At 42.8% G+C, this 12,556-nt stretch overlaps 1 protein-coding gene across 1 annotated transcript in view; it reads right to left on the bottom strand.

The window, feature by feature from the left end:
* Positions 1 to 12,556, bottom strand: part of MTUS2 (microtubule associated scaffold protein 2) — a 217,993-nt gene that overhangs the window by 201,374 nt on the left and 4,063 nt on the right. The window contains exon 2 of the mRNA XM_053385964.1: positions 5,688 to 5,928. Within this exon, the coding sequence (XP_053241939.1) occupies positions 5,688 to 5,928 (241 nt within the window). The remainder of the gene's footprint in view (positions 1 to 5,687; positions 5,929 to 12,556) is intronic.

Genomic DNA, 12,556 nt, shown 5'->3' with positions numbered 1-12,556 from the left:
CAGACCTTTTAACATAACAGTAATCCAAGTTTATGCACCAACTACTGGTGCTGAAGAAACTGAAATTGACCAATTCTATGGGACGCGGGTGGCGCTGTGGGTAAAACCTCAGTGCCTAGGACTTGCCGATCGCATGGTCGGAGGTTCGAATCCCCGTGGCGGGGTGCGCTCCCATCGTTCGGTCCCAGCGCCTGCCAACCTAGCAGTTCGAAAGCACCTCCGGGTGCAAGTAGATAAATAGGGACCGCTTACCAGCGGGAAGGTAAACGGCGTTCCGTGTGCTGCGCTGGCTCGCCAGATGCAGCTTGTCAGGCTGGCCACGTGACCCGGAAGTGTCTGCGGACAGCACTGGCTCCCGGCCTCTTAAGTGAGATGAGCGCACAACCCTAGAGTCTGGCAAGACTGGCCCGTACGGGCAGGGGTACCTTTACCTTTACCTTTATGAAGACTTACAACACCCTATAGAAGCGACACCAAAGAAGGATGTTCTTCTCATTATAGGGGATTGGAATGCTAAAGTAGGGAATCAAGAGAAAAAGGAAAAACGGGCAAGTTTGGCCTTGGAGAGCAAAATGAAGCAGGGCAAAGGCTAATAGAGTTCTGTCAAGAGAACAAGCTGGTCATCACAAACACGCTTTTCCAACAACACAAGAGACGACTCTACACGTGGACATCACCAGATGGGCAGCATCGAAATCAGATTGATTATATTCTCTGCAGCCAAAGATGGAGAAGCTCAATACAGTCAGCAAAAACAAGACCTGGAGCTGACTGTGGCTCAGATCATCAGCTTCTTATAGCAAAATTCAAGCTTAAACTGAAGAAAGTAGGAAAAACCACTGGGCCGGTAAGATACAATCTAAATCAAATCCCTTATGAATACACAGTGGAAGTGAGGAACAGGTTTAAGGATTTAGATTTGCTAGACAGAGTGCCTGAAGAACTATGGATGGAGGCTCGCAACATTATACAGGAGGCAGCAACGAAAACCATCCCAATGAAAAGGAAATGCAAGAGAGCAAAGTGGCTGTCCAATGAGGCCTTACAAATAGCGGGGGAGAGAAGGCAAGCAAAATGCGAGGGAGATAGAGAAAGATACAGGAAATTGAATGCAGATTTCCAAAAAATAGCAAGGAGAGATAAGAAGGCCTTCTTAAACGAGCAATGCAAAGAAATAGAGGAAAACAACAGAATGGGAAGAACCAGAGATCTGTTCAAGAAAATTGGAGATATGAAAGGAACATTTCGTTCAAAGATTGCCATAATAAAGGACAAAAGTGGTAAGGACCTAACAGAAGCAGAAGACATCAAGAAGAAGTGGCAAGAATACACAGAGGAATTATACCAGAAAGAAATGGATGCCTCGTACACCCCAGGTAGTGGGGTTGCTGACCTTGAGCCAGACATCCTGGAGAGTGAAGTCAAATGGGCCTTAGAAAGCACTGCAAATAACAAGGCCAGTGGAAGTGATGGTATTCCAGCTGAACTATTTAAAATTTTAAAAGATGATGCTGTTAAGGTGCTACACTCAATATGCCAGCAAGTTTGGAAAACTCAGCAGTGGCCAGAGGATTGGAGAAGATCAGTCTACATCCCAATCCCAAAGAAGGGCAGTGCTAAAGAATGCTCCAACTACCGCACAATTGCACTCATTTCACACGCTAGCAAGGTTATGCTTAAAATTCTACAAGGAAGGCTCAAGCAGTATGTGGACCGAGAACTCCCAGAAGTGCAAGCTGGATTTAGAAGAGGCAGAGGAACCAGAGACCAAATTGCAAACATGCGCTGGATTATGGAGAAAGCCAGAGAGTTCCAGAAAGACATCTACTTCTGCTTCATTGACTATGCAAAAGCCTTTGACTGTGTCGACCACAGCAAACTATGGCAAGTTCTTAAAGAAATGGGAGTGCCTGATCACCTCATCTGTCTCCTGAGAAATCTCTATGTGGGACAAGAAGCTACAGTTAGATTGAAATTAGGGGTTGCTGGAAAAATTTAAAACAGGGATGCAGAAAAAGGAGGTATGGGGAAGTCGCTGAAAGAAGGTTTAAGGAAAAGAAGGTTAAGAAATTATACGTGTTTATATGTTTGTTTGTTTATGTATTGTTTTGTATTGTCTTTTAATATGTGTTGAAAAATTAATAAAAATTTATAATAATAAAAAAAGAAGCTACAGTTAGAACTGGATATGGAACAACTGGTTGGTTCAAAATTGGGAAAGGAGTACAACAAGGCTGTATATTGTCTCCCTGGTTATTTAACTTATATGCAGAATTCATCATGCGAAAGGCTGGGCTGGATGAATCCCTAGCCGGAATTAAGATTGCTGGAAGAAATATCAACAACCTCAGATATGCAGATGACACAACCTTGATGGCAGAAAGTGAGGAGGAATTAAAGAACCTTTTATTGAGGGTAAAAGAGGAGAGCGCAAAATATGGTCTGAAGCTCAACATCAAAAAAACGAAGATCATGGCCACTGGTCCCATCACCTCCTGGCAAATAGAAGGAGAAGAAATGGAGGCAGTGAGAGATTTTACTTTATTGGGCTCCATGATCACTGCAGATGGTGACAGCAGCCACGAAATTAAGAGACGCCTGCTTCTTGGGAGGAAAGCAATGACCAACCTAGACAGCATCTTAAAAAGTAGAGACATCACCTTGCCAACAAAGGTCCGTATAGTAAAAGCTATGGTTTTCCCAGTAGTGATGTATGGAAGTGAGAGCTGGACCATAAAGAAGGCTGATTGTCGAAGAATTGATGCTTTTGAATTATGGTGCTGGAGGAGACTCTTGAGAGTCCCATGGACTGCAAGAAGATCAAACCTATCCATTCTTAAGGAAATCAGCCCTGAGTGCTCACTGGAAGGACAGATCGTGAAGCTGAGGCTCCAATACTTTGGCCACCTCATGAGAAGAGAAGACTCCCTGGAAAAGACCCTGATGTTGGGAAAGATGGAGGGCACAAGGAGAAGGGGATGACAGAGGACAAGATGGTTGGATAGTGTCTTCGAAGCTACAAACATGAGTCTGACCAAACTGCGGGAGGCAGTGGAAGACAGAAGTGCCTGGCGTGCTCTGGTCCATGGGGTCACGAAGAGTCAGACACGACTAAACGACTAAACAACAACAACAACAATCCAAGTTTATGCACCAACTACTGGTGCTGAAGAAACTGAAATTGACCGATTCTATGAAGACTTACAACACTTTCTAGAAATGACACCAAAGAAGGATGTTCTTCTCATTATAGGGGATTGGAATGCTAAAGTAGGGATTCAAGAGATAAAAGGAACAACTGACAAGTTTGGAGTTCAAAATGAAGCAGGGCAAAGGCTAATAGAGTTCTGTCAAGAGAACAAGCTGGTCATCACAAATACTCTTTTCTAACACAAGAGACGACTCTACACATAGACATCACCAGATGGGCAGCAACAAAATCAGATTGATTTTAGTCCATGGACTGCAAGAAGATCAAACCTATCCATTCTTAAGGAAATCAGCCCTGTGTGCTCACTTGAAGGATGGATCCTGAAGCTGAGGCTCCAATACTTTCGCCACCTCATGGGAAGAGAAGACTCCCTGGAAAAGACCCTGATGTTGGGAAAGATGGAGGGCACAAGGAGAAGGGGACGACAGAGGACGAGATGGTTGGACAATGTTCTTAGAATCATAGAGTTGGAAGAGACCACAAGGGCCATCAAGTCCAACCCCCTGCCAAGCAGGAAACACCATCAGAGCACTCCTGACATATGGTTGTCAAGCCTCTGCTTAAAGACCTCCAAAGAAGGAGACTCCACCACACTCCTTGGCAGCATATTCCACTGTCGAACAGCTCTTACTGTCAGGAAGTTCTTCCTAATGTTTAGGTGGAATCTTCTTTCTTGTAGTTTGGATCCATTGCTCCGTGTCCACTTCTCTGGAGCAGCAGAAAACAACCTTTCTCCCTCCTCTATGTGACATCCTTTTATATATTTGAACATGGTTATCATATCACCCCTTAACCTCCTCTTCTCCAGGCTAAACATGCCCAGCTCCCTTAGCCGTTCCTCATAAGGCATCGTTTCCAGGCCTTTGACCATTTTGGTTGCCCTCCTCTGGACACGTTCCAGTTTGTCAGTGTCCTTCTTGAACTGTGGTGCCCAGAACTGGACACAGTACTCCAGGTGAGGTCTGACCAGAGCAGAATACAGTGGCACTATTATTTCCCTTGATCTAGATGCTATACTCCTATTCTTGAAGCTACCAACATGAGTTTGATCAAACTGTGGGAGGCAGTGGAAGACAGGAGTGCCTGGCGTGCTCTGGTCCATGGGGTCACGGAGTTGGACACGACTAAACGACTAAACAACAATCCAGACAGTGGTCAAAGACATTTTATTTCCCCAGGAATCTCTGGGATTTGTCCTCTGTCTCATATCACACCCACACCATACAATGAAAGCAATTTTATGCTACTTTCATAGTTAAAGTTGACCCCAAAGATGTACAGTACAGATGGTGTCTAAGCCCTGTACCAGACTGCAGTGCTGTGGCAGAAAAAGCTAGGAAGCTGCCTTATACTGAATCAGACCATTGCTCCTGCTATCTCAGAGTTGTCTACACTGACCGGCTGTTGCTTGGCAGGATTTCTGAAAGTTTTCTCTCCCAGTCATACCAAGAGATGCCATGGAATGAATAAGGGACCAGACTTTCTGTATGCAAAGCAGTGCTTTACCATTTAGTTATTGTTGTTTATACTCTCTGGGAAACAGGTCACTTTATTTAATAAGGTTGTCATTCTTTTAGGCTTGCTTTGCTCTGGCTGAATGTGTTAAGTGCTGGCTAGCTACAAATAACTTAAGCAAATGCCCTTTTGTTGATTGTATTTTCATGTATGTTGTTTCAGTCTGAAGATGGAGGGGAGCAAATAATTGATTTAGGTTGCAAGCCTATGCATACACACCTGAGTTCCTCCAGTGGGGTTTCTGAATAAACATGCCTAGGATTTATCTGTTAGGAGAGACTGGTCCATGCCAAGAATCAAATACAATGTTCGTTAATTAGATTTATATCCCACTTTTCCTCCACAAAGATCAAGGTTTGTTAAGGGCGCTGGGAAGTGTAGCTCCGCCATGCGTCTCCTATTAATTCTCATCACTGTTAACAAACTACAGTTCCCAGGATTCTTTGGCATAGTTTTCATGTTTACTTTAAAAAAACAACACGAAGTTGAATTTTGTGTTAAGAACAAAAATGATGGCATGAGTCAAAATAATTCCACAATTAACTTAGTTCTGAGTGGAGACTCAGGTACCCATGGCCACTGGATAACTTCACAACCTGTTTACAAATATTGTTCATTTTGGCACATATTTTATAAAAATTAATTAGTAAGATCACTGTGTATTCCCGACAAATTTTGCCCTTTAGTGAGGGCACTTCTCTGCAGTAACCATTTGACTGTATGGATACACTTCCCACACTGGAAGTGGATCCATTAATTAATGTGCAAGATAGAAGTTTTATACGCAAATTGAGCAAATAACCTTAATCACTGTTATTAGACTTAATCGCTATGATTAGACCATGCTAGGAACAGGCCCCAGCTCTGTACATTTTGATATCTCCCCACCCCCACACCCCACTTTTTAAAAAGAAAATAAATTGACCACTGTAATTAAAAGACAGACAGTGAAGATGGTTACCTGAATTATCTGGATGAAAAAGCGGAGGAGAACTGGCTATTGGCCCTTGTGGATGGATGCAGCTTGCTGAAGACCTCTGGCTTGTAATCAAAATCCTGCTTTTTGCAGACGGTAATCTGGAAACTGCTCCCAGTCCTAACTGAGGCTTAAGTATCATTGCAGAGCGATAAAAGCTTGGAGGCACCTCATAGTGAGTGTATGGTGGAGGACAAAATTCTCCTTTCACAGGCCTTTCCCCAACCTGCACAAATATAAATACAAAAAAAGTTACAGCAAGAAAAGTTTCTCGAGAAACAAAATATATGGCGCTTCCATAACTGCTTATAAGAACTGAGATTGCTGCTTTTCAGCATGATCATTGGTTTGGTATGTAGAGTTGGAATCTCTGAATACCTTTCACAACAGAACATCGAATGATGGCGTTCCATTATGATTGCTTGAAAATTATTTGTTAAGGCTGAATACACAGAAAGGTTACCTACAGTGCAATCCTATTGTTTTTTGTTTTTGTACTTAAAAAACAACCCCTATTTCAGCTTCTACAAAACACCTTGAGACATATGTAAAAGGTGATTAATATATGCAGTCCTTTCGTACCTTGGAAGTCGAACACCTTGCGAGACGAACGCTTTGGCTCCTGAACGCTGCAAACCCGGAAAGTGAGTGTTCCGGTTTGCAAACATTCTTTGGAACCCAAACGTCCAACGGGGCTTCCAATTGGCTGCAGGAACTTCCTGTAGCCAATTGAAAACCGCGCCTTGGTTTCCAAATGTTTTGGAAATCGAACGGACTTCTGGAACGGATTACGTTCAGCTTCTGAGGTACTTTCTAAGTGTCCCTATTTTCCAGGGGCAACCGCTGAAACCCAAAAGCTGTCCCAGTTTCTGATTTGACCCCGGAATGTCCCTATTCTGCTTGCCAGCACTGCCAAGTGAAGACAAGGGACAGCAGCAATGAAGGAGGGACCCATTGCCTCTCCATGGCTGCCACTGCTGGCCTCCTCCTGTGGGAAGCTTGTAGCAGGTGCTGGAGAGCAGGCAAGGAGAAGGAATGGCCGCTGCCACCAAGGCTCAGCCCTGTGTGGTGTACCAGCTCTGAGGGGCAAGGAGATAGCAAAGCTGGGAAGAAAGGGGGAGCGGAAGGGCCCCAGAAGTCTTGATTTTTTAAAAATAGAAATGCTTTGTGCATCCGCGTCTAATCCTGTCCCTTTCTAAAATGTATTTATTGCTGTGCGTTTTTCTTTTTGCAAATTTACCAAAGAGTAAAATAAAATCAGGATTAAGGGGCTTTCTTGGGACGGTGGAGGGTGTGTGTGCTGTGTCCCATTGCCTTTCTTCTAATAGGAAATGCTCTGCAGGAGGGGAGACAAAGATGGGGGGGGTCAGTTGGTGCGGGAGTGAGAAATGTCCCTGTTTTCATCTGAGGAATGCTGGAGGGCATGTTAATAACAACAACCAAGTTTCATTAAGTTCAACTGGATATAGAATTTCTGGCTAAATCTGCACTCATGGAACACTTAGGACTGAGAGTACCAGAAGTCCCACTGAGTGGGGCTTCCTTGTGAACAAACAGGCAAAGCAGTGCTGTTTTTCTCACCATGAACACCTCCCTCATTCTCTTAGAATGGCAGTGGCGCCCACCTGAGAGGTGCTGAAACTGAGTTCTGGTGAGTTCCAGCTGGAAAAAAGCCCTGATGCGAAGGGAATGGCTACAATCCTACACACATTTGCGTGGGACGAAGCGCCACAGGCTTACAGTGGTACCTCGGGTTACAGACACTTCAGGTTACATACGCTTCAGATTACAGACTCCGCTAACCCAGAAACAGTACCTCGGATTAAGAACTTTGCTTCAGGATGAGAGCGGGAGGCCCCATTAGCTAAAGTGGTGCTTCAGGTTAAGAACAGTTTCAGGTTAAGAACAGAGCTCCAGAACGAATTTAGTTCTTAACTCGAGGTACCACTATATTTCTGAGCAGTTCCGTATGTACAGGATTCCACCACTCAGCAGGGCATTTTAATCACCTTTGTTCTTTATTAGACAGTAAGCTAGTGAAGTCTGCTTTTATATGTGCTCATTGTCTTTTGTTTTACAGAGAGGAATTGGAAAACATTTAGCAGGGAAAGTAACTGGACACTAATGTATTGGACACTCAGATGCTCTGATTAATGAGAAATGATTTAAAAGGTGGTATCTAGTAACAATTTAAATATAAATGTATCAATGTAGACAAAAGAATTAATCTTCCTAAATTTATGTATGTTATCGTGAATGGATTTGTGGTGGTGATGGTGGTTGTGTGAGTGATTAATGGATCCCTCCCTGTGCCTGCCCCTGCCACAACCAAGCAATAAAAAAATGAAATTTCCACAACAAGATACTGGCCCTGCAATGCTTTATATGCAGGCCATGATTCACATATGTAATCCTATCACAAATTCATTGGAAATGAGCATTTTCCATTGCTGTGCTTATACTTGGAACTATCTTCCCTGTGCTGTGCAGGAAGTGTCATCTGTTATGTGTTTTAGATATATTCTAAAGACATATCTTGTTTGCTGAAGCTTTTGCCAGCTCTTAATGCTGGACTTGATAACTTTCGCAGAGTTTTATTCTGGTTTTAGTGTTACAAGTTTTATATGGGCGATTGTATTGTGATTTGCTGTTTACCATTTAGAAATTGTGCTGCAGTCTAAATTTTATTTCTAAATAAATCATTGCTTTCAATTATGCCTACCTCCAAGTAATGGGCACAAGTTGTGCTTTTTTCTGGGGGGTACTCAAGGGTACACAGTACTGGCATCCCCCTCCCTCCCCCCCATGTTAAAAGTGTGGCACTTACTGTAACAACTTCATGGTGAGCACTGGGACCCTTTTTTCTTAAAAAAGGGGGGGGAGCACTGGGCACAATCTGGCCAAAGTGTGACACATTTATACTTCATTGGTTTCAGTGGGATAATTAAACATGCAGCCTAACGCCGCAATTTTATATATATCTGCTCATAAGTAAGCTCCATTGAGTTCAATGGGACTTACATCCAGGTAAGTACGTACAGTGGAAGCTCGAGCTGCGAATGTCATCCGTGCGGGATGCACGTTCGCAATCCGCGTCTGCAAATCAGCACTTCTGCACATGCGCAAAGCGCGATTTAGCACTTCAGCGCATGCATGACCACCGAAACGTGGAAGTAACCTTTTTCCGGTACTTCCGGGTTTCAGCTGTCCGCAACCCAAAAAAACGCAACCTGAAGCAGCTGTAACCCAAGGGATGACAGTATAGAATTGCAGTCAAAATCCCTCCCATTGACATCAACTGATCTTTTTAAAGTGATTAATAGTAAATATTTAATGTATTTATCAACATGATTTTAGTAGTGGCATCAAATATTAAACTGATCCCCTTGTGTGTAAATACTGCTCCCCCCATAATCTAGGGGTATATTTCCCTGGGCAAGTTCCAAAGCTATGCAAGATTCCGCCCTGCAGGGGTAGGGAATCTTGGGCCCTTGGGGTTTCACCCAGGATATACCCTCTTTCCCCAGGTCGCACCAGCATTGTTTTATACGCTCAAGTGTTTTTGTCTGACTGACATGTGTCACTGAACTTGCTGATCTTTCTGGAAGCAATTGGAAGCATTTTTGTTTTGACAAGCTTTTGCAGCTAGATGAAAAGGCCTCTGCCGTAGGTGCTTATTTTGTTTCTTTTTAAAACCTCTATTGTACTCAGTTGTTCCTGTAGAGTTTGGTTGTTGTTGTTTTAACCTTATTTTAGCTGTTTTTAAGGCTGCGGAAGGCAGTTCACAAATTAATAAATAATAGTAACATTCATATTCATCACTACACTCACTTTTGCCTCCGGCCCCACCCCCCCAGTGGCATGTGGCCCCCGGAAGACTGCCCAGAAGGGAAAGTGGTCCTCAGGATGAAAAATGTCCCCCACCCCTGCAGAAAATAACTCTGCCTGCTCAGCAGTTGCTCTATTTCTCCCAAAGGGAAATTGCTCACTAAGGGTGACCTGCTCTTAAGCATCAATCCTGATTTCTTAGCAAGGCAATTAGGCAATATTGGCTATTTAAGGAGCATTCACTTTGATTTGTTTACAGAGATGCTCGACAAGGTTGCTTTAAAGTACTTTTTGCTGCATTTCCCCCATCATTTTTCTTATTGCAGGAGGTCCACATTTGGGGGGGAGCGGGTTTGTTGTGCAAGAACTCCAAATCAGCTTTCATTGGGCAACCTGAATTTGTCCGTTAAATTAACAAAGGTCACCCCTGCAGGGCGGAATCTTGCATAGCTTTGGAACTTGCCCAGGGAAATATAAACTGCACCATACAATCTCTGATATTTCTACTCTATTTCAGTAGATGCTGGCATGTGGCTGCCATATGGAAGGAGAGAGGGATGACAGCGAACATGCTGGTTCACCTTGTCAACCCAGCTCTGACTTTCCTATAATCCTGGTGAATGGTTACACCTGGAAGTGTCCTGCAGGCAGCTCCTGGAAGGCAAGAACCCCAGCAGGTTTTTGCAAGGTTGCTTTTGAACATGTGCGAAAAGGGCAGGGCAGCAATTTTAAGAAAGCAAACAAGCAAAAAAGACAAATGCACCTGTGATCAGGAATTGCATAAAAACAACAGTGCTGCGGAATATTCAGGATTAAGAAAGGTTCCTGAACGGTTGTTCAGTTTGCCAACACACAATTTAAAGCATCGTTGAAGGGGAATCTGGTTGGTGATTTAATCTACAAACTAGCATCCGGCCGTTATTTTGCACTTTGCTTTTAAGATTTTGATTTAAAAAAAAAAAACAAAACAAAACAGCTTGGAAGGCAAAGCCAGATTTATTTCAGAAATTAATCATAAAAATTGCCAAAAGCTGAATATGCAAAACTACCTAGGCTGCTTGATTAACTTTGCTGCTAATTTACAACACATTCTTGTGTCATGTCACTGCATTTTCAATTATTTATATACATTTACACAATGCAATTTAATGACAGCTATAAATCCTTTGATCCTTGTGGCTACAGTGCTCCAAGAGTAGTATCATGCTTCTATGAATGAAAATCGTTTGGTGTTTTTTTTCATCCCTGTAATCTTGGTGTAAAATATGTAGGAAAGCATATGGAACACAGGATCTAGGCTTTACATCTGCATAATCTTTACTTCCTGCTCGCACAGTTCACCAATTAATTTGAGCCTTCTGAAAGTTAATTATATGTAAATAAAGTTAGCACTTCTGTAAACTATCTGAAATGCTGTTTTTAACCATTGCAATGTATTTCAGCATGTTACTTCCTTACATTTTTAGAAAGGTATGCTTTTTCTCCAGAAGTCATTAATGAAACTAGCCTATTTCACTTTGGTAAAACCTCTTCCCATTAAAATAAATAAATAGCACAGCGACTGGACAGCTACAATGCATCCCAGCTACTTCTCATGTTAATTGGAGACTTCATTATATACGCTGTGCTTTAATAGGACATGTCCATTCAGCAATAACAAATGCTTTTTAAAAAGGAAAGAAGAATTCTGCAAATACCTGGTTAATGCATTTTTTTAACCACCTTGGTTTATCTATGCAAGGTGGGGGGGGTGCTTGCTTCTTATCTTTTTCAGATGGCACAGCAAAAAGGGAATACATTGTTTAGCAGAAAATAAAAACTGAACATTTATGTGGAGCAAATACTCTTTTAAAGTCGTATTTGTGGAAACCAGAGGCCTTTCTTCTGGGCATTGTCGGCCAATTGGTGCCAAAGAAGGACAGAACTTTTTTTATGTACGCTACAACAGCAGCAAGAATACTCATTGCAAAGTATTGGAAGACACAAGATCTACCCACTTTGGAAGAATGGCAGACGAAGGTGATGGACTATATGGGATTGGCAGAAATGACTGGCAGAATCCGAGACCAGGGAGAAGAGTCGGTGGAAGAAGATTAGAAGAAATTCAAAGACTATCTACAGAAATACTGTAAAATTAATGAATGTTAGAATGATGTTGGATAGAAATTAAGTGGTTTCCAGCTGTAATGCTTTAAGAGAATATGAAAAAAGGGTTATAAATAGGTAAAAATCTAATGGTAAGGATTTGCTGAACCAACAATTTGAAGTGGAATACAAAAAAGGGAGATATGAGGAGGTCCGGGAAACAAGCTAAAGGAAAATAAGCAATGGAAAATCTGTGTGTTTTTAACTATTTTTATTTTGTATTTTTGTTATTTTTTTATTTTTATTGTAATACTTAAAAAATCTTAATATCTTATAAAAAAAATAATAAAGTCGTATTTGTGAAAGGATTTTTAAAAAGATTTATTTTAAAAAAAGATTTAGACTAAACTTGCCATGTTTGTGGCCCAGTGCTATGACTCCTTACTGCAATGTGTTTCAGATGGGGCTGTCCCTGAAAGACTTCCCAAATGCAGCTGCTAGGTTACTAACTGGGGCCAACTGTACAGAGCTTATCACAATCATACACCCAATGTCTGACCCTGTGGTTCCTCTTGTACTGAACAGGACTGAATGTTTGTACAGAACTTCTCAGAAAGACTGTCCTCCCTGGAAGAGAGGGGAGTGGTTGTGGGCGGGAGCCCGAGCTCCGCCCCTAGCAGGGGGCGTTAGCCCCCTGCCTCCTCCTCTCACCTGGCTGGCGCCCACGCCCCTCGGCAGGCACCCAACCAGGTGCCTCCAAGGGGGCGTTTACAGCAGCCTTTTGCTGCGGCGCCAGCTCCTCCTCGGCCTCATTCTTCTCTCCATCGTCTCGTCGCGAGTCATCGCAGGGAAGAGCTCAGCCACGAAGTTTGGAGTCGGGGGGTGTTTGTGTGTGTGGAGGCTGTCTGGTTCCTGGCTTGCCTTTTTAAATTTAGGAGGCT

This window comes from Podarcis raffonei, chromosome 4, assembly GCF_027172205.1.
Source record: "Podarcis raffonei isolate rPodRaf1 chromosome 4, rPodRaf1.pri, whole genome shotgun sequence".
In the NCBI taxonomy this organism is placed as follows: Eukaryota; Metazoa; Chordata; class Lepidosauria; order Squamata; family Lacertidae; genus Podarcis; species Podarcis raffonei.
This window is presented reverse-complemented; position numbering and strand designations above follow the sequence as displayed.